At 36.5% G+C, this 23,222-nt stretch overlaps 1 protein-coding gene across 2 annotated transcripts in view; it reads left to right on the top strand.

Moving 5' to 3' along the window:
- Positions 1 to 21,976, top strand: part of ABHD17B (abhydrolase domain containing 17B, depalmitoylase) — a 43,352-nt gene extending 21,376 nt beyond the window's left edge. Inside the window, exons 2-5 of one of the 2 annotated variants that reach the window (XM_005660158.4) lie at positions 10,450 to 10,551; positions 12,684 to 13,153; positions 17,522 to 17,701; positions 20,423 to 21,976. In XM_005660158.4, the coding sequence (XP_005660215.1) occupies positions 12,687 to 13,153; positions 17,522 to 17,701; positions 20,423 to 20,642 (867 nt within the window). In that variant the 5' untranslated portion in view covers positions 10,450 to 10,551; positions 12,684 to 12,686 and the 3' untranslated portion in view covers positions 20,643 to 21,976. 2 annotated transcript variants of the gene reach the window in all.
- The last annotated feature ends 1,246 nt before the right edge of the window (positions 21,977 to 23,222 follow it).

Here is a 23,222-nt window from a genome sequence, read left to right as displayed (position 1 = left end):
CATCAACACCTGCACCCCTTTCCCCACATTATCTGTCACCAGCCTACCCCCCCCAATAAAACTCATTAACTATAACTTGCTAAATATAACTTAACATGCTTATTTAGGTACTTTGTTTTTAGTTGGGAGACCGAAAATCTCTGAATCTTTTCACATTATGTATTTCTTCATTCTTTTTCGTGGAAGATTGAATCTGAAACTTATGACAAAAGATGAGTTTTAAAGTTTTAGAATGAGAAGAAATCTTAATACCTAGTTCAAACTTATCATTTTATAGGAAAGAAAAATTGGGTATAAAGAGACTGATTTCCCCTATATTCACCAACTTTTTAGTTTCTGGACTATACGGTACTTACTAGTAGAATTTACTGGGTAGAATCCCTAATTGTATTACTGGACCAAATAGTTAAAGCTGTACCATGTTCTTGAATATTTGTAAAGTAACTTCTGTTCCCACTGAAGATGGTAAATAGAATACACTTTTTTGTTCCTAGGCAGAGGTAGATGGATATGTTTGAGAAACTTTGAGACTTGAAATTGACTCTCAAGTAAAGTTACCTTATCCCCTGAAATCCTCCTTTTTTCATAGAGTTCCAAGCCTGCAGCTATTTAGTAGTAGTATTCAGACTAGAAGTCTCCTGAGTCAGCATACTTACACACATATAAAGGAAACAATTTAGATCTTTGCCTCTTCACTGACTCTTCATATTTATGAAAACTCTAGTAGCATGAAAATCAAAGATGAACAAACAGAAGGAACAGACATTATCTGAAAATACAAATGGACAAGAACAACAAAAATTTGGCTCTATTAGTATTCTAAGAGAGATTTCAGAGGGTACTGCACCCAAGGAGTAGTTATAATGTTAGAGTTGTACACTCTGGGAGTTCCCGTCGTGGCGCAGTGGTTGGCGAATCCGGCTGGGAACCATGAGGTTGCAGGTTCGGTCCCTGGCCTTGCTCAGTGGGTTGAGGATATGGCGTTGCCGTGAGCTGTGGTGTGGGTTGCGGATGCGGCTTGGGTCCCTCGTTGCTGTGGCTCTGAAGTAGGCCCGTGGCTATAGCTCAGGTTAGACCCCTAGCCTGGGAACCTCCATGTGCTGCAGGTGAGGCCTTAGAAAAGGCAAAAAGACAAAAAAAAAAAAAAAAAATCATATCGGTATTAGAAATCAACTTTGGTGGCATTCCTGTTATGGAGGGAAAAATGAATCTGACAAGTATCCATGAGGATGTTGGTTTGATCCTTGGCCTCACTCAGTGGGCTAAGGATCCGGTGTTATCTTGAACTGCAGTGCAGGTTGCAGATGCAGCTTGGATACCATGTTGCTATGGCTGTGGCGTGGGCCAGTAGCTACAGCTCTGGATTTGACCCCTATCCTGGGAACTTACATATGCAGTGGGTGTGACCCTAAAAAAAAAAAAAAAAAAAAAAAGGCACTTAAATGCAAAAGTAATTGTATAGCCAACAACAATGGTATTTGATTACATAGGGAGCCAGTAGAAACTTAAAGTTGATGGAACAAGAAATGGATATTCAAATATAATATTTAAAGTTATATAGGCGTTTCCTTGTTGTGTAGCAAATTAAGGATGCAGCTTGTCAGTGTAGCAGCTTGAGTCATTGCTGCATAACAAGTTTGATCCCTGGCCCAGGAACTTCCACATGCCACAGGTGAGGCCCCCCCCCCAAATAATAAAGTTATAAAATTAACCAACAAAAACTTAAAAAGTCAGAATGAGCATAAAAGGGAGAAAGTAGGGTAAATTCTCTGAATCTTTCATAATAATGATATATCATGATAGAAGATAAATATATGAGTGTGGTATTAATCATCCAGATCTAAAAGCAAATGACCTGAAGTCATAATTTCTTATTGAACCTGGTTTGGGTTTGAATTTGGGGTGGGGTTAGGGAAGAGTCTTCTTTGTTTTCAGTCTTCATTTTTATCCAATTCATACAAGCGTGTGGTTAAGGATCCAAATGATTCTATACAATTTGAAAATTAGCAAGCTCAGGCCCCCATCTCCTTGATATCCTTTCCCAGGTAATACTAACTTTGTTTTGAAGGATTCTTTTGATGTTTACCTCCATATCTCTACATAACAATATTATATTGCTACATCTTACATGTTGACATCCCACATTAGAAGGCCCTCTACTGCAATACACATCCTTCTCATTCCTACAACATCCTGGTATAACTTCCCTTTGTATCATTGGATCTGTCTTTCAAATTAGTCTGATTCCTTAGAAAAGATTTCCTTCAATGTAAACCTCTGGTCTTCTGAGTTGGAAAGTGTCTTAAGGAATAGGGAACTGAAGTCTTTTTTTTACCATGGGATGGAGCAGCTTGATGTAGAAGCCAGGCCACAGTGAAAAGTACCAAATCCTAACCACTAGACCACTAGGGAACTTCCCATGGAACTGAATTCTTTTTTTTTTTTTTGTCTATTTCTTTGGGCCGCTCCCACGGCATATGGAGGTTCCCAGGCTAGGGGTCGAATCGGAGCTGTAGCCACCGGCCTATGCCAGAGCCACAGCAACTCGGGATCTGAGCCGAGTCTGCAACCTACACCATAGCTCACGGCAACGCCGGATCGTTAACCCTCTGAGCAAGAGCAGGGACCGAACCCGCAACCTCATGGTTCCTAGTCGGATTCGTTAACCACTGCGCCACGATGGGAACTCCACATTTTGTTTTTTAACTTCCTATGTCGTTTGACTTTTCTTAAGCCCCATGTCTTGTAATACCTTTATCATTACAGTATTGCTTTTTTTTTTTTTTTTTTTTTTTTTTTTGGCTGCACCCGCAGCATATGGAAGTTGACTCCTGGGAGTTCCCATCCTGGCGCAGTGGAAACAAATCCAACTAGGAACCGTGAGATTGAGGGTTTGATCCCTGGCCTTGCTCAGTGGGTTAAGGATCCAGCATTGCCTTGAGCTGTGGTGTAGGTTGCAGATGTGGCTCGGATCCCAAGTTGCTGTGGCTCTGGTGTAGGCTGGTGGCTATAGCTCTGATTAGACCCCTAGCCTGGGAACCTCCATATGCCGTGGGAGCGGCCCAAGAAATAGCAACAACAACAACAACAACAAAAAGACAAAAGACAAAAAAAAAAAAAAAACAGATTTTAAGTGTTTGGAATACTCTATGGGCTATGTTCAGAAATTAGCTGATAATCACACATGTTCCTATAGTTTCTTACAGTTTACTTGCAACTCCAGCATGCAAGGAACTTTTCAAAAATATTGAATTCCTTTGACACATCAAAAGCATGCATTAAAATATATAGATAGCTTAATTGATTTGCATTCCTCATTTTAAATAAAATGACTCTTACATTAAAATTGGATTAGAAGTTGTAATATTGTTGCGAAGATAGTAGTCTTCTAAAATGGTATTGTGTAGGTTACCTCATTTAGTTGAACAGAATCTATAAAAATAGCTTATATGTACTTCAATAGAAAGACTGAAAAGGAGGGCGCTTCAACATTTAAAGCTAGTATGGATGTGAAGCATGAAAGCTCTGATTCTGTATTGCCTGGAATTAAAAGGTTTTATTAGTTTAGCACTGCCTGGTAGGATTTTCTGCAATAATAGAATTGCTCATTTTGCACTGTGCAGTTTGGTGGCAACTAAGTAACATGTGGCTGGTGTGACTAAGGAACTGAGTAATAACTTCACATAGCCGTTTGTGGTTAGTGGCTCCTATATTAGATAATGCAGTAAATATTATGTATTAAGAAACTAAGAGGAAACATAAGTATAGAAATGGCTACATGGACCTATGTAAGACTTCTGAGATTAATTAGTTTGCTTGGGATAGGTTATAGGCTTTTTAGCCTTAATTTCCATCTTCTACAATATTGTTATAGATCTACTAATTTCCTCACTTCTGAGTCTTACTGTTTAACTAATTTACTAAACAACAACAACAAAAAGTCATAACTAACACTAAGGTTGAGGCTATTTTGGTACTTCTGGTAGGCCTCATGTTTAACCCCAAATTTTGTTCATGTTTAACCCCAACTCTTCTCACAATAGGAAAGAAAATTTATTTTGACGTTGCCCAGTACAATTTGTCAAATTGAGAAATTCCTAACTCTCTCTTTAAAAGTAACTGAATGATTCCTTAAGAGAAGAAAATGGTTTGCCAAATTTCTCCTTTCAATTTGAAATATTAAAAAAATATTTTAAAAAGTGCTTTTAAAATTTTCCCCTAAGTTTTTAAATTTCTATTCTCAAGTGGCATAACCTGTTGGTTCTGTGCCTTCAGAGTTTAGTTTTCCTGGTGGTCACCCAGTCAGGTCCTTTGATCTCAAAAATAGTGGAGTTCTCTTGCTGATTCTTTAGTGATCTGAAAGAAGAAATAAATAAAACCTGTCCCAAAGGGACAAGAGGTGCAGAGGCTATATTTCTATGTAAGACATGTACAGATGAGAAAATAAGTTAGAGTTCTCTTGTGCCACCGCTGGTTAAGGATCCAGCATTGTTGCTGCTGTGGTGCAGGTTTAGTCCCTGGCCCAGGAACTTCCACATACCACAGGCCGCCAATATATATATATATGTTAAAACAACATCATACTAAACACCTAGTTTCTAAGTAACAGAAATATTTTTTATAAATGTTTTGGATGCTCTGTCTTAACTAAAAAGTAAGCATGTTGCCAAACTTATATAATGGTGAATATTCAGCTTCTCTATATGCACTAAACTCTGTAATATATTTGGCTCTCTAACAATCATAACATACATGCTTTCATTCTTTGTTGTACTTTGGTAAAAATGCTGCTGCAGATTACATACTGGATCTTAGGGTGGCAGTGCCTAACTCAGTTGGTGCCCTCCAAGGATACCAAAATGAGTGTAATTTCCTTGCTTTGGTATTGCTACATTTCTAGGCTATTGAGCTGTATGTGATTGACCCCCTTTTTATAGTAGCATTTGGATTAGTCATTAGGGATATATTAGGCTCATGGCCCCTTCGTATAGAACTAATCTAAAATTTGATGTTTTTTCCCCCTCCACTTTCTTAGTTGAATATCTTCTGTACCATCACTTCTGACTTTATTCTGATCTTTGCTACTTCTTGTTCTCAATAATCAAACATCTACCTCATTTATCCATTTCTGGTGTTAGGCAGTCTCTGCTATAGATCTAATTTTATTTTGGTTTTTTTCTGTTTTCTTCTGTCCATTTATCTTTTTTTTAAAAAATCAGGCATTAATTTTTATAAAGATAGACAATAAAAATGGGTTGTTTTATGGTAGCAAACAGACCAATCTTTATGTTTTGTGTAATCTTCCTGTTTTAAACAACTTACCTTTGAATGCCCTGGATTTATTTGTTTTAAAAAATTAGGGGTTCCTGCTGCGATGCAACAGAATCGTTAACACCTTTGGAATGCTGGGACGCAGGTTCAATTCTCAACCCAGCACAGTGGGTTAAGGAACCAGCGTTGCCACAGCTACAGTGTAGGTCACGACTGTGGCTTGGGTCTTCTTATCCCTGGCCAGGGAATTCCATATGCCATGGGGTGACCAAAGTAGTAGTAGCAGATTCTCTAGGTAATGTAAATTCTGACATTCTACAAAACAAAATATGTAATATTAACTTTCCCAGATTCCCATATGAAGCCACATTCAAAGAAATTCATCTTGGACTCTAGAATACAAGTTTTTTTTTGTCTGGGGGGTTTTTGTTTTGGTTTGGTTTTTGATGTTTTTTTGGCTGCAACTATGGCATGTGAAAGTTCCCAGACAAGAGATTGAACCTGCACCACAGCAGCAACCCTAGATAGACACTGTAGTGGAGAGATAATACTGGACCCTTAACTTACTGTGCCTCAAGGAAACTCCCTAGGAATTAGTTCTTAACATGAAGTATAGTATACAAAAATTTAAGTAGTTTATCATATACTAACTACACTCTAAATTAGATAAGACTTGAAATCAGCATAGATACTCTTTAGGGCAAAGTTATCAAAATAGCACATAAAATGAAGATGAAGTACTTTTAAAGTTTTCTTTGAAATCTTCTATTAAAAGACTTGTGGTAGTTCTGTTCATTACAGTAAAATCTAGAACCCTAAAAGAATCTATTGTCCTTTGTAGATGGTAGTAATGTGAGTCAATCTGCATTACAAAGGTTTTTTTTTTTTCAGTAAATATTATTACATCAGGAATTGACAGAAGTCATTTCAGTAATTTATTCGGTCAGAAGAGAGGAAGAAGATTGTAGTATGTCATTTTATTTAAGGACATTCTTTAAGAATAGTCTTCCTGTTTTGCTGAAAAAGGACTCAGATGTTCATCTTTTTTCCTTTGTCATTGAGCAGGTTCTTGAATTATTATTTCATACAATTTTAGGAACTTCCTCCTGTTACATAAATGAAGTGATTTTGAGTCCTCCGCCAAAAGGAAAACCTTAATTTTCACAATGGGCCAGCTGTTTAACATTGAGCTGACCTTTCTCTTTGTGAATTGATTTCCAGAGGGGCAAGATTTCCTTCCCCCTGGAAGACTGTTCTATTCTGCACTTTGTAATGCACTGAATGATTTTAGTTACTAGCTAGCAGTCCTTTTCCTGACTGTATCCTCCCTCATTCAGGTTTTATACTTTTCTATTTGACTGCCTCTATTCTGCTCCCATACAAGAAACCTAAATAATTGTCACAAAATATGTTTGCTTACTTTCTTAGCATGTGATTTATAAACTTTTTTCTTATAGAGGCTTCCGAGATGTAGAGTTATTAATAATCTTGTTAATTTACTAACTCGTTCATCTAAAAAATACTAGCAGTCTTATTATGTGACAGATACTCTGCATGACACTAGAGGCTCAGAATGACCTTTTTTCATATACTTCTTAGCCTTGTATATCCTTCTATAAATTGCCTATTCACAGATTTTTTTCCATTTCTTCTCTTAAGTTATCTTTTATTTTCTTGTTTTTGTAAAAGGTTATTATTTTAGATATTAACCCTCTGACAGTTTTGGGTGAAGAAATCATCTTTCCCAAAGCATTTTTCACTGAATAGAAATCCTTTATTTGAATTAAGCTAAATTTGCCACTGCTTTATTCTTCATGGATTTTTTTATGTTGTATCAATTTTCCCTTTTGGATTGATAATCCATCTGCAGTTTGTGTTCTACATACTTGAGGAATTTTTTAATTTTAAAAATGCTATACATACAATTTTAAAGATTATTTTCCATTTATAGTTATTACAAAATATTATCTATATTCTCCATATTATACCACACATCCTTAAGCCTGTCTTATACCCAATAGTCTATACCTCCAAGATTCCAAGTACTTTTTTGCTTATGTGATAAGCTTTCCCAGCAAAATCTGCTAAGGAATCCATCTTTTCCTAATGTTTTGAGAAACTCCATGTCATAGGAGATTTTCATTTATACATAGGTCTGTTTGTAAGCTATGTCTTCTGTTACTAGGTCTCTTTGTTTCTGTGTCATCACTAGTCTGTCTTTATTACTTTGGCTCTGTGTAGTCTGTCCTAATACCTGGGAAGCAAAATTCCCAGCTACCCGAGAAATAATTACATAATTTTATTATTTCTTTGCAAAAGGTTACCTTAGCTTTCCCTAGTATAGTCTAGCCTTATCTTGTCTGTCCTTCCTTTCTTCATTCCTCCCTCCCTCCCTTCCTTCCTGCCGCTTCATTAAGACATAATTCATATACTATAGAATTGACATTTAAAATGCACAATTCCATGGTTTTAATATATTAAACAAAATTATGCATCTCCCACCCAAATCAAATTTAGAACATTTTTATTATCCCAAAAGAAACCCTGTACTCTTTAGCCATTGTTTCCCAACTCTTCCATACTCCACAGCTCTAGACAAACAGTAGTTGGGTTCATTAACCAGTGAGCCATGACAGGAACTCCTCTATTTCATTTAGTAGTTTGGCTTTTGCTTACCTTTTTCTCTTGGTAAATCTTGTCCTAGTATTCTTCCCATAAAAACAGTGGTTATGAATTCAGGTTCCAAAGTCATTCTGCCACTTACTAGTTCTACCACTTAGCAGCTGTTATGACCCCTGGCAGGTTACACAACTACTTTGTGCTTCTGTTCTCTCAATTGCAGAAAGGGTATAGGAGTTCCCTGGTGGCATAGCAGGTTAAGGATCCAGTGTTGTCACTGTTGTGGCTCAGGTAGCTGCTGTGGCATGGGTTCAATCCCTGGCCCAAGAACTTCTGCATGCCACAGTCATGGCCAAAGGGGGATGTGGTGGATAGTCTTTGTGTCAGAGGGTTATTGAAAGGATTAAATGAATTAATGTTTGAAAAGTATTTAGAACAATGCCTGACAGTAAGTGCTCGGTTAACTGCTAGTTGTTAGTAGTAGTATTGGAAGCCTTTTTTAAGAATCCCAGTTTTCGGGTCTCTTAATTTCTTTCGCTTCCTATTGTCTGTTTTATTGATATCTGCCCTTAATTTAAAACTTAAAATTTGTAAATTTTAATAATTTTAAACTTAAAACTTATTTTAAAACTTAAAAAACTTAAACTATCCCTCTAGTGTCTTCTGATTACTAATGTTGCTGTTGAAAAGTCAGATGTTCATCTGATTCTTGTTTCTTTGTGGGTAATCTGTTCTTCCTTTTGGAAACTTGCAGATTTTTGTTTGTGGCAATTTTTGTATTTACTGTAAGTTTTCTTAAATATCTACTTGGCATTCTGGGGTATATCAATCTGAATTTTTGGATAGTTCCCGTTGTAGCTCAGCAGAGACGAATCTGACTAGCATCCATGAGGACAGAGATTTGATCCCTGGCCTCGCTTAGTGGGTTAAGGATCCGGCATTGCCGTGAGCTGTGGTGTAGGCCTCAGTCGAGGCTCAGATCTGATGTTGGCTGTGGCTGTGGTGTAGGCCAGCAGCTGCAGCTCCAGTGCAACCCTAGCCTGGGTGCTGCCCTTAAAAAGACCAAAAAAAAAAAAAAAAAAATCTGAATTTTCTGTCTTTAAATCTGAAAAATTATTAGATTGTCTTTATTTTCTCCTCTCTTGTTTAGAGGGGACTCCTATTGTATTGATACTGGTATTTCTATTTACATCCTCCTTCCATTTTCTTTTGTATTTTCCATCTCTTCATCTCTCTCTCCCTGAAAAAGTCTATACTTGGAAATTCCTCAACCTTATTTTCCTGCTCACTTATAGGCTCTTAAACTGTCATCAATACTTGTGTCCAACCCATCAGTTTAATTCTTATTTCAGATACTGATTTTTTTATACCAGGGATTCCAGTTAGATTTTTCTTTCTGACACTTTTTTCTGTTTCATCTTTAAGTTTTCCCTTCTTCCTCTTCCTCTCACCCTCTGTCTTTCTGTCAGTATGTCTGTCTCACTCTCTAGCTCTCTTTTTAAGTAAGTTTTTGTGGGTTTTGTTTTTGTTGTCTTTTAGGGCCACACCTGCAGCATATTGGAGGTTGCCAGGCTAGGGGTCGAATTGGAGCTGGAGCCTGCGACCTACACCAAAGCTCCCAGCAACGCCGGATCCTTAAGCCACTGAGCAAGCCCAGGGATTGAACCTGCATCCTCATGGATACTAGTCGGGTTTGTTAACCACTGAGCCACAGCAAAACTCCTTAAACAGGTTTATTATAACTATTTTAAATCCTTGCTTTGTCTCATCCAAAAATTCTGCTATAAATTATTTGTTGTGTGACATTTATGTCCTCTCAGTAGTCTATCATTTTCCATCTTTGATTGTGTCTTTTCAGGATTTTGTTGCCAAGAAATAACTAGTAAACTATTCAGATAAGTTATATGAAACAAATTGGATTTAAATTATCTAAATTCAACTAGATATTTCAGTGAATTATCGAGAATGAGATTCTCCTTCAGAAATTTACTCGGCTCTGATCATACTAAAACTTAGGTTTATTTTGTTCAAATTTTCTATTGCGAATTTTTTTCACACACTAAAGGAGAGAATAACTTTTTAAGCAAGTATGTGTTGCTGCCCTGTATCAGACCTGTTTTAGGAAGCGATAATTGCAAGTTTTTGTTATTAAGTGGATACCAGTTATTTTGGTTTGAGGCAGTGGGGATGGGAATAATTTCTTCTGCATAAGAAGCTCTGGTTATCTTTCATTAGTCTTCACCCTGGTACTGCAGCTTTTTCTTGTTACTTTCCTTTGGCATTCATCCCAAGAAGCATCTCTGCAGCGTTATATATATTCTGTCAGCCAGGTTTATTTCAAAATTACTTTGTTACGTTATATAAAAGTCTTCATGTTCAAGAGGTAAGTTATAGGAACATAGTCTAGTTTTATATACTTATTAATGGAGCTTTTAATATGCTGGTGAGGGTCAGCAGTTGAAGACATGTAAGGTAATTGAGGATGAGAAATAACAGTAGCCAGATTATGAACAGATAGCCCTGATACAGTGTACCTTCTGCCTCATCTTGTTTTTCCAGGTCATCTCCTTTGGGACTGATGCTTCGAACTCCTTTCTCTGCCATCTTCACCACATCCTTTATGCTCCTGACCAAGTTGATAATTTGTAGCCTAATTCTGTAGTAGGTATCAGTAATTTAGCACATATTTTTTGCCTGCCAAGCCCTGGGCATACCCTCAGAATTCTTCTCAACACTATACTTCATCAAACCGATAAGAATTATCACTAAAGATGATAATGACTTAGTTGTCATTTCTGTTCTCACTCTTGTTCCAGCCAGAGTATTAACTTATTCAGTCTGTATTTATTTCGAAGACTGAAAAGGAATAAAGATAGAATAGTAAACGTGTTTCCCATTAGTCAAGAGACATTTTTCTGCCTTTCCCCTGCTTATCTTTTAAAGACTTTTATGTCACTCCTATTCTCTATCTTGGCTGTTTCTGCTTCTTCTTTCTATCTAATTAGTTTACACTGGAAAATTAATACATTTGTATTAAACAATGTAAACCAGATTTTGAATTGGTATTTAATGAAAAAGGCATTCCTTCTTTCCATATGTTGTCAACTCTTAAGTCACTTTTCTGAAGTGATTGCTTCTCTCTCTCTCTCTCTCTTTTTTTTTTTTTTTTTTGTATATATAACAAGGTACCTTTTTTCTATCCTTTTTTTAGAGTTTTCTGGAGAAAATTAGGTGCCACCAAACCTCTGGACAGTGTTTGTTTTGAATGCCTTTTTCCTAAAACTAAGCAATGGTCTATTACTGCTAAAAAAGATAGGAATTTGAGAAAGGATAATTAGAAGGAAATGCTGGTATGGCAAACAAGTAGTACTTATTTTTGTTCCTGACTTAATATGAGCTCTGGATACTTGAAAAATACTGAGTATTGATGGGAAAAAAATAGGAGAAAGTGGACCATTTTTGAAAGTGCCAACTATACAGCCATTACTGTGGGGGGGGGGGTTTGTTTTTGTTTTTGTTTTTTTGTCTTTTTGCTATTTCTTTGGGCCGCTCCCACGGCATGTGGAGGTTCCCAGGCTAGGGGTCGAATCGGAGCTGTAGCCCCCGGCCTACGCCAGAGCCACAGCAACGCAGGATCTGAGCCGAGTCTGCAACCTACACCACAGCTCACGGCAACGCCGGATCGTTAACCTACTGAGCAAGGGCAGGGACCAAACCCGAAACCTCATGGTTCCTAGTCGGATTCGTTAACCACTGCGCCACGACGGGAACTCCCGTTACTGTGTTAAACGCCTTAATGATACTGTATTTGTTCTTCACAACCATTCTGTTTAGTATAGGCATTGGCCTTATTTTTATGAAGACAATGAGGGTTAAAAAGGAGTTCCTATTGTGGCTCAGTGGATTAAGAACCCAACGTATAGCACTGGGAACTATGTCTAGTCACTTACGATGGAGCATGATAATGTGCGAAAAAAGAATGTATACATGTATGTGTAACTGGGTCACCATGCTGTACAGTAGAAAATTGATAGAAAACTATAAACCAGCTATAATGGGGGAAAAAAATAATTATATTTAAAAAAAAAAAAAGAAGAAGAACCCAACATAGTGTCCATGAGGATTCAGGTTTGATCCCTCACCTCATTCAGTGGGCTAAGGATCTGGCATTGCTGAAAGCGTCAGTGTATGTCACAGATTCAGCTCCAATTTGACCCCTAGCCCCAGAACTTCCATATACCATAGATGCGGCTATAAAAAGAAAAAAAAAAGAGAAAAAAAGGTAAATAATTTCCCAGAGGGCACACAGCTAGTAAGTGCTACTCCAGCTTTCTCTGACTTCAGATGTTAGGCTTATTTTCATCTAACCATTTGGGAAATTTTCCTTGAGCAGATTTTTTTTCCACAATAATGCCTTTTTTATTTGGGCAATAATTACATATGTGCATACCTCTTATGTTATTATTTGTGGAGAAATAAATATTACCTCTATTCTCTAGTAAGAGTATTTTTCATATTTTGGTTAAATGTTATAAAATATCACCGCTGTTTGAAATATGTCACATAGTATTTGAGTCTATCTCCTGGTCAAGAATATTGGCCTTACCTCAGGATTTAAGTATTTATAGAAAGATACCAAAAAATCTGTTTAGAGAAACATACTTCAGGTAATAGTAGTAGACACTGACCACTAGTAGAATTTACTTGGTATCTTTTTTTTTTTTTAACTTTCTATTGTATGCAAATGCAGAATGTGCATTCACTGATTAAAACAATGACTTTTTCTTTTTCAGAAGATGAATAATCTTTCATTTAGTGAGCTATGTTGCCTCTTCTGCTGTCCACCATGTCCGGGGAAAATTGCTTCAAAATTAGCATTTTTGCCACCTGATCCAACTTACACTCTGATGTGTGATGAAAGTGGAAGCCGCTGGACTTTACACCTGTCAGAACGAGCAGACTGGCAATATTCTTCTAGAGAAAAAGATGCTATTGAGTGTTTCATGACTAGAACCAGTAAAGGCAACAGAATTGCCTGCATGTTTGTTCGTTGCTCACCCAATGCCAAATACACTTTACTCTTCTCACATGGAAATGCTGTTGATCTTGGTCAGATGAGCAGCTTTTACATAGGACTGGGATCACGGATTAATTGTAATATATTCTCATATGATTATTCTGGATATGGTGCAAGTTCTGGGAAACCAACAGAGAAGAACCTCTATGCAGACATAGAAGCTGCTTGGCTTGCTCTTAGGACAAGGTAAATGGTGACTGTGAGTTGTTTTCCACACTTGTGATGGTTTACTAAAATTGTCTTTTATAAGAAAAGAATAAAATCTGTTCTTGTAACACATCTTGAGGTACTCAATAGAGATTATATTTACCGATATATACATAGAAGAGTTACACTTTCAGGTTGTAATTTTAAATTTTGTATAATAGCATAAAAGAGTTCGACAGGTCATGTGTGTGTGATTTTCTTAAAAATTTCAGCCAATGAAAAATGGTTGGTTTTAAAACTTCTTGGAGTGTGGTATAAAAATGTTTATTCATAGTTGTAACATTTCAAGGGAATGAGGGAAAACCGTGATTTAGCTAATTATTCACTTGATCATTAACAGTAAGAGGTTGGATTGTTTTTGTTAAATAAGGTTTTGCATATACACAATAATTAAAAACTAATAGAAGTTGCATCAATCTTCTCTAGTCACAAAGATACTTATAAATTTTTCTTGAAAAATGTTGCAGTTTTGTATACTTTAGTGTATTTTCTCATCAGACAGTTAATGTATACTAAAAAGAAAGTTATCTTACTATAAATTATTCCTCATTATACAGTGATAAGCTACCTGACTTCCAGAGTATTTGAGACTGAAGCTAAAGGGCATAAAAAAAAGTTAACCATTTAATGCTTAAATGTTAATAGTTTCAGTTAGTTAAGGATAACTTCCTCAAATTCATTAGTAGGTATAAATTTTTTTAGAAATTATCTTTAGAAACATTTAGCCCTCCAAGATGTGTAATAAAACTATGGTCTCAGAGTTCTATATAAAGGGGATTCTTATGTCAGCTGAAATGATATGAAAACATATCTGACAAGTAAGTAAAAAAGATGGTAAATAGTAGGTAAGGAGTTTAGGAATGGGAGGGAGGCAGGTACAGGATGGTAAAAATTTGTAAACTTAAGCTGTCTTAAATGACCACATTTAAAATATGCTTCAGTTATTCTGATGTCAGTCCCCTCAGGCCTACAAACAAAAATGAGTACCCACTTTCAGTCAGCCAATTGAACATAGTATATTACCTGTCAGCAAAGTATGATAATCTTTTTAATAACAGATTTATGAGATATAATTCACTCCTTTAAAGTGTAATTTCAGTGAATTAGTATAGTTTTAAAAGTGCTAAGTTAGGAGTTCCTGACTTGTGATTCAGCAGTAACAAACCCAACTAATATCCATGAGGATGCAGGTTTGATCCCTGGCATTACTCAGTGGTTAAGGATCTGGTGTAGGTCACAGACACAGCTCGGATTCCATGTTGTTATGGCAGCTGCTGGTCATATTCGACCACTAGCCTGGGAACTTCCATGTGCCTCACCTGCAGCCCTAAAGCGGGGGGGGGGGGGGGGGGGTTGCTAATTTAAAGCAGATAGCCTTTATTAGTAGTAGTTTTCTTTGTTTTGTTTGTTTGTTTGTTTTTTGCCTGCAACATGCAGCCTCTTGATGTCAGATCTCATTTCCCAGACCAGGGATTGAACCTGGACCGCAGCAATGAAAGTGCCAAGTCCTAGCCAGTAGACCACCAGGGAACTCCTGTTAGTGCTTCTAAGTAACACAAAAGTATGATTTTATTCAAGCAAAACATATTAGTATCCAGTTAAGTGTTCTTTCTATGTTTATGTAAAAGAATACCCTCTTATAAGTGGTCAGCTTTATTATTTTGCTTTTTTAAAATCTTATCAGATATCAGGGTGGCTCTGTGGCGCAATGGATAGCACATTGGACTTCTATAACTAGGTCACCATGCTGTACAGTAGAAAATTGACAGAACACGGTAAACCACCTATAATGGAAAAAAATTAAAATCATTAAATGAAAAAATAATCGTATCAGATATCAATTTAAAGAAAGCTTTCTGAAGTGATTTGTCATCTTGGCTAATTAATCTTTTAAAACACTTGAGAAGTATGAATGGGGAGCAGGACCAGAATAGATAAATTGCTAAATAGTCCCACATACTAGTTTAGCATAGAGTTTCAGACTTTGAATTTTTCTTATGTTGAACACTAAGTATGGTTGGAAGAGTTAGTAAGTGTAGAAAGTCTTGGGAAATTTATTTAATTTTTCTGAGCCTCTGTTTCTTTGTTTAATGAAGAGGTTGAGTTAAATTATCTCCAAGATCCTTTCCAGTTCTTGAATTCTATCATCTAAGAAAATGTGTATAATTAAAATTGATGCCTTTCATTTCCTTTACTTGATTGAAGTAAAAAGTTAGAACTTAAGTAACCAGCAAGGGAGAAATAATGAACTTAAATAATTATTATTTGAATAACCTCCTTTTAATAATAATTGAATATTTAATAACCCGTTTCTGAACTTAATGATGGATCAACAAAACATAAGAGACAAATATTCACTATACTGCCTTTCCACCACAGTCTTTGAGCTCATTAACTGTGTGCTATAATAGAAAAAGCGCTGGACTGGGAGTCAGGATACTTGGATTCTAATTTTAGGTCTGCCACTAACTTACTCTGACTTTGAACATCTGCTCAGTTAGCAGCCGACCTACATCAGATGGTCTCAAAAGTCCTTTCTACCTTGTACTATTCTGAAATTCTGTTACTGCTTTGAGTCTTCTGATGCTAAATTGGCAGCTGCTTCTGCTTCTCTGGAGCCTTGCCCTTGCTAGCTTTAGTCTAAAACTCATCTTTGCCACCAACAGTGCTGTTATTCAACTAACAGCATCCATGCAACCTCAGGAGTTATGCTGATGCTGCACATGTTCATTTTCCTAATTTCTTCATTCCTATGGAGCTAGGTCTGTTGCAAAGAAAAAGCCTCTCTCTCTCTCTCTCTCTCTTTTTTTTTTTTTTTTTTTGGCTGTGCCTGTGGCATGTGGAAGTTCCCAGGCCAGGAATCAAACCTGCACCACAGCAGTCACCCAAGCCACTGCAATGACAATGCAGCATCCTTAAATTAACCCACTGTGCTACAAGAAAACTCCAAAAAAGCTTTTCTGAGTTGAGTTACATTTAGAGTGAATTTGAAGTAAATGGAACCCAGTCTCTGGGACATGGTCCAAATGCTTGTGTAAGACTGATGGGAAAAAACTATGGGGAAGTCTGTTACTACCCAGATAGATCAGATAGCTCTCTGCCTCTGGAAAGAGCCCTAGGGATTTGTCTTTCTCTTTCCTGGTGAATGTTCAGATACTTAGAAAGCTGTATTACCTTTTCAAAAGAGTGAAAGCTATTGTGCAAACGAACCTTAACATCTCGGAGTGACTGCTGTCAAACTACTAAAGTGAAATGACATATTTGTTGTCAGTCTAGCCCTTAATCCCACTTTCATTAATTCTTATAGTACTTCACATTTGCAGTAGTTTATAGTTAGGACAATTACATTGTAAACAAGTAACAATACCTTGTTATAATATTATTGAGTCAGTGAATTCCCATTTAAGTCTGAAGCATTTTTAAAAGAAGTATAACAGTACTCTTGATCTTTATCATGAAGTCTGTTCATAATTAACTGAACCATTTGGTATTTTGGAATTAATCTGTTGATCTTTTCAGTTATTAGTCCATTTCTATGGGTAAATAATCATAAATGTCAAGAAAAATAATAATTTTCTTGGTTAAAATAAAACATATATTTTATTCACTCCATACTATATGTAGCATTTTCATCACTGTTACAGACTTTAGAAAATACATTGAGCCATTTTTGATTTCTAGAGAAATAAACCTTTGTTACATTGAATGGAAAATAAATACTAAATATCCATTAAAAATCAATCCATTAAAATAGTAGTAATATAATATGTTCCAAATTTAGTCAGTAACATGCTACATTGAATTGCATAAACGATTTAATAAATTCATTACTTAAGATTAAAATTTTAAGAAACCTCAGCCATTAGTTTTCCAAAAGATGGAATTGAAACTGATGAAAGAAGTGAAGGATGGAGTTCCCGTCGTGGCGCAGCAGAAACGAATCCAACTAGGAACCGTGAGGTTGCGGGTTCAATCCCCAGGCTCTTTTGGTGGGTTAAGTATCCAGCGTTGGCATGGGCTGTGGTGTAGGTTGCAGACGTGGCTCAGATCTGGCATTGCTGTGGCTCTGGTGTAGACCGGCAGCTACAGCTCCAGTTCGACCCCTAGCCTGGGAACCTCCATATGCTTTGGGTGCAGCCCTAGAAGGACAAAAGACAAAAAAGGAAAAAAGAAAGTGAAGGATATAGATTTTATTGTAGCATTAAATATGATAAAGATAACTAAAAATTATATTTTAAAAATTTAACTTTGTGTAAGTCATTTGTCATTTTTTATAAGACTGAGTCCTTGGTAATTGAATATTTCATACCAGTCTGACTTTATTTTTTTAACTTCTTAACTTTGTAGATATGGCATTCGCCCTGAAAATGTGATTATATATGGCCAAAGTATAGGGACAGTACCATCTGTGGATCTTGCTGCTCGGTATGAGAGTGCTGCTGTTATTCTTCATTCTCCTTTGACCTCAGGAATGCGAGTTGCTTTTCCTGATACCAAGAAGACCTACTGTTTTGATGCATTCCCAAAGTAAGTCTTAATATTCAAAAAGTTTAATTCAAAGAAACTTTTGAGGGAATTTTTTTCCATCACTTAAGGTATTCATGATACAATTCACTCAGCCGTGAGCTCCTATTTTACATATATTACAAAAATAGTGAAAATTAATTTGTGAGGAGAGTAGTGGCAGGATACCATCCAGAAAACTGAAATGTTTAAGACATGGTACCCCAGGTGAAAAGAGCTAAGTGCCTTAAGCCCCAGGTAGTAGCACTAGTTTTGGAGACAAAAATAAGAATTTGAGAAATAAAATTCATAGAACTGAATGTCAGACTGTATGTAGGATACTAAAGAAAATAACTTGAATATAATGCCCAGGTGTTTGACTTGAGCCGCTAATGGATGATAGTGAGATGCTTTCTTAACACTGGAGAAGAGAAACAAGTAGAGGAAACATAAAACAGATACATGTTCATAAAATCAAGTGAATGATGTTGAATGATACCTGATTTACAAAATAAAATGTTAAAACTGTAAAAAATGTTAAATCTTACATGAACCAGAATAAGGAGTTCCCGTTGCAGTGGTTAATGAATCCGACTAAGAACCATAAGGTTATGGGTTCGATCCCTGTCCTTGCTCAGTGGGTTAAGGATCCGGCGTTGCCGTGAGCTGTGGTGTAGGTTGCAGACGCGGCTTGGATCCCGCGTTGCTGTGGCTCTGGCATAGGCCGGTGGATACAGCTCCAATTCGACCCCTAGCCTGGGAACCTCCATATGCCGCGGGAGTGGCCCTCAAAAGACAAAAAGACAAAAAAAAAAAAAAATGAACCAGAATAAATATTGCTCCCACAAAGTATGCAGATATAAGCAGCATTAGACAAATTAAAAGAGGGGATACTTTTCTTCATGCTTCTCGACACAGGATGGAAGTTCCCACTATCTTCTCTTTCTCACTGTAAAAAAAATGATGGCCTATTTTTCTCAAAGAAAGGGAAAAGGCAAGAAGAGGATGGCAAATTTCAGTCTCGTTTCCTTTCTCCAGTTGGCAGCAATACAAGGGTTTTTTTTTGTGAATGATAGATTGGTCAAAGGCCAAGTCACCACTTAGTTCTTTATAAGAACAGCAAGGGTCATTTTAAAAACACATATTTTTCTTAGCCAGTAAGTGGTTACTTTGAGAGGGAAGCTTATGGGAACATATGATCTTATCACTATAGCAGCTTTGGGAGGTTTTTGGTTTTTATATTTATTGGGGATTTGTTTTTGTTTTAGAAAATGGTAGATTGGAAGGTATGTGCATTATACTGTCTAGCTGAATGGTTGGAACAATAAGGAGATATTTGGGGTAAACTACTGCCAAGTTATATCTGTCTAACTCCTTTCATTTTAGCTACACCATAGAGAGCAAAACTAACAGTAAATTGTTCGAAAAAGAACATACATTTCCTTTTTTATTTCCTCCACTTTTGGACATTTGATAGCAATATTATACTCAAGCATTTTTTTCCTTACCAAAAACAGCCTTGGGTTACTTCATAGATTACTTTCCTCTTTTTCAAGATTCTGTCATTTTATGATTATAAGAGTTGTTATTTGTAAGATTTCTTTTTTGTACTGTTTGCTTCTTCCAGGTTGCCCTTTTTCATTATTTGTTTTGATCCTTGTCCTATATTTAAAGTGTTCTCCTCTGATGTCTGATAATTTTTGGTTGTGTCCTCACATGGAAGAGTTAAGGAACTAAAGAGCTGGCCTGAAGCAGGTGATTAAGGCTTAATGTCTGAGTTTCACTATCCAGTGATTTGGTCAAGCCAGTTAGTTGGGGACTATGTCAGTATTTATATTGCATCTTTCCTCTTAGGCAGATATATTCTCCAAAAAAGGCTCCTTCTGAGAAGACTCCCTAAAACTAACTACTGCTGAGAGGATGAAGGCTGCCAGCATTCTGGGAGCCTGGTAGGGAAAATGGGTTCATTGCAGCCACTGTGTATGTTTACTTGCTATTTATGATACCTCTGCCCTGAAGGGTGGAGGGCAGTTACCCAGCTGCAAAAGGAAGAGGAAAGAATCTGGGGGAGTAGGGCCTAACTAATTCTTAAACAGACTTTGAACGAATTCTATAGATTTAAATCACCTGCCTTCATTCCCCATGTCAATTCCTAGCCTTCTGGGGTATTCCATGGTATAATTGGGCTGGTTCTTCACTTTACCTTTCTATCCTCTTAAAATTATATTTTCTCCTATACATTTAGTGTGTTACCTCACACATTCATCTGCTTTCCAGGGCCAAAATACTGTATTTTGTTACATTCTTCCTATTTGTGTGAGTTAATACCCTAAAATAAAACAAAAAGCATTTTGCTGTCATTTTAGTAAGTTATTAGGAGGGGGGGAAATATGAGTGCAGAGAGGTATGTAGTTAGCACATAATTGAAATGTTCCTTGGTTTCTTCCTTTCCTTGCAACCTAAGCTTATGTGCTTCAAAACATCAGCATTATAGAAAGGTGAAGGAGGTTGACTATAATCAATGGGTGATTCCCTCAAAACAGAAGTGTGTGAAGTTAGCGTCTTCAAATTATCCTAAGGTAGTGATATAAAGATGACTTGCATTTTATTTTGTATTCAAGAGGTATCTATCCATCCCTCCTGAATTGATTTAAAGACAATTCTGATGTTTGTATTATCTAATGTAACACAAGAAAAATTGTGTTCGTATTTAATTTCTTCTTTACCCTCTCTCTTTCCCTACAGTATTGACAAAATCTCTAAGATAACCTCTCCAGTATTAATAATTCATGGGACTGAAGATGAAGTCATTGACTTTTCACATGGCCTCGCATTGTTTGAGCGTTGCCAAAGACCTGTGGAGCCTCTCTGGGTTGAAGGGGCAGGTCACAATGATGTGGAACTTTATGGACAGTACCTTGAAAGATTGAAACAGTTTGTGTCACAGGAACTGGTAAATTTGTAAAATATTCTGTAAATTTGCATACTGAGTTTTCTTTTCTTGATGAACTGCACTCTTTGGTAAATAACATAAAACCTGAAGGTTTTGTTTGCAAATCATGTAAGTTGCCTTCATAAATGTACAGGTAATGATTTGTTAACAGACTTAATGAAGGTTTTAATTACCAAACTAGAAACTGGAAATAACAGTATCATACAGTCAGGCTGTGTAATTTATATTTTTTCTGTGAATTTTTTTTTAAACATCAAGATGAGTACTGTATGAAATTTTAATTCTGTAAAATCAAATGCTGTAAAAGTATTGCCAAATGCTTTTGCATATTGGAAACAAATTTATAAATATTTTTAAAACATCTCAATGTACTAAATCTTATCTGGTATACAAATGTAATATTCTGTCAATAAAAAGTGTATATCTAAAATAATTCAAGTACTCATAATAGAATAAACTGTATGAAAACATGGAAGTTCACTAGATATGACCTAAACCCTGTTGTACAGGGATAGAGATTTAAAAGGTTATTTTATTGTAAAATACATTGAATTTTCTCTATTTCCTGGTTATCGTACATTCTCTCCTTTAAAAAAAAAAAAAAAAGATGTAAGTCTTAATTTTCATGCCATCTGTTAATTTACCAACTAGTCACCTTGTAAATGAGAAGTCATGATAGCACTGAATTTTAACTAGTTTTGATTTATAAGTTTTGGTACTGTGAGGCAACTACTTAAAATTTTCATTTTAGTAATTTAAAAGGCATTTAGAGCTTCAAGAATGATTTTGTATGTAATGTTGTTTTAAATTTTGACTAATCTCTTAGAAATGCAGTACTGTCGTTATTAGAAAAACTGAAAGTCCATTAGATGTTCTTTAAGACCACAACAGACTGGCTATTTGTTCCCTTTTCACTTTGACTATTTTTAAGAACAGGATCTATTGTTTTGGATTACTCTCTGAAAATTTCATGGATTCACTCCTGGATGCAGGAAATAAGAAAACATTTAATTACATAACTTTTATATTAACCAATGTAGTAAAAAATGAAGCTCACACCCAAAAACTAAGTTGCCTTTCCTTGAATGAATCCTGCTTGAATAAAACAATGAAAGAAAAATAAAATTAAAATTAATGGTATGTAGTCTAATTTGTAAATGAATGAATATTGAAATAATACACACTGTGGATATATTTTTAAGGCCTTATGTAGTTTTAATTGTTCTGCTTGTTCTGTGGTTATGTCTAAGACTATAGTATATGATTCTCTTCAAAGTATATCAAGTTATTGTGAATGCTTTGGTTCAGATGTGTCAAATTAACAGTAAAACAAAAAATACGCCATACAGCCGTGCTTGTTTTCCTTCTTCCATGCTCCTCACTCTTACTATGACTGAAAAAGAAAAATACCATTAATCTTTATAAAACATAGATCTAGTTTTCTAAATTTTATATTTACAAATTTTTTTATTCTCATTTCTTTCTTTTAGAGAGGTTTTTCCTTCTTAAGATTGTCTTGAAGCCTGTACAGTTCCTTCTTTGTACAACACGTACCCCAGAGTTTAGCTAAGTGTTTTCTTTGATCATCTTGGAAAATTGATCATACTAATTCACTACTCACTCATTCTACAGACTTAGTGAATGTCTACATCATGCAAAATCCTATGCAGATAGAGATAGAAATCAGCCATGTCCTCAAAGATGTCACAGTACAGCTGACATATAAGCACATAGGCCCTTATTGCACAAGTATTACTATTGGGATAAGACTGAAGGAGATTTGTAGAGTGTTTATAATAGGTGAAAGATACTTTGAAAGGAACATGGGGAGAAAGTCAAGGAAGAGTTCCACAGAGAGGTGGTATTTGGAGTTCCCTTTGTGGCTCAGTGGCTTAAGAACCCAACATAGTGTCTGTCCATGATGATGCAGATTGCATCTGTGGCCTTGATCATTGGGTTAAAGATCTGGCATTGCCACAAGCTGCAGCTCTGATTCAACCCCAGCCTAGGAACTTCGATATGCAGCAGGTGCGGCTGTTTAAAAACAAAAAAAAAAAAGGAAGTGGTATTTGAACTGAGCTCTGAAGGATGATAAAAAATGATTAGACCTGGGTAGCCCAAGGGAAATGAGGAGAATGATATGTGGAGGCCTAAAGGAAAGATAGTGCATCTGAAATTAAGACTAAGAATGGCATAGGGAAGAGGTTGGCAAGCTATTTAGGGGCATAATCATACAATGTATCATTATTCTAGAAACAACAGAAAGCCATTAAAAAATATGAAACTACATTCGGGAGTTCCCGTCGTGGCGCAGTGGTTAACGAACCCGACTAGGAACCAACCATGAGGTTGCGGGTTTGGTCCCTGGCCTTGCTCAGTGGGTTGGTGATCCAACGTTGCCGTGAGCTTTGGTGTAGGTTGCAGACGCGGCTCGGATCCCACGTTGCTGTGGCTCTGGCGTGGGCTGGTGGCTATAGCTCCGATTCGACCCCTAGCCTGGGAACCTCCATATGCCGCGAGAGTGGCCCAAGAAAATGGCAAAAAGACAAAAAAAAAAAAAAAAGAAACTACATTCGTCAAGAGCTTATAGAT

The sequence above is a fragment of the Sus scrofa genome, chromosome 1, assembly GCF_054392235.1.
Source record: "Sus scrofa isolate SSC_HxYL_T2T_F1_AM1 chromosome 1, Sscrofa_HxYL_maternal_Yorkshire_Landrace_v2.0, whole genome shotgun sequence".
NCBI classification, from domain to species: Eukaryota; Metazoa; Chordata; class Mammalia; order Artiodactyla; family Suidae; genus Sus; species Sus scrofa.
Note: the sequence above shows the minus strand (reverse complement) of the source record. Positions and strands in the feature narration are given on the sequence as shown.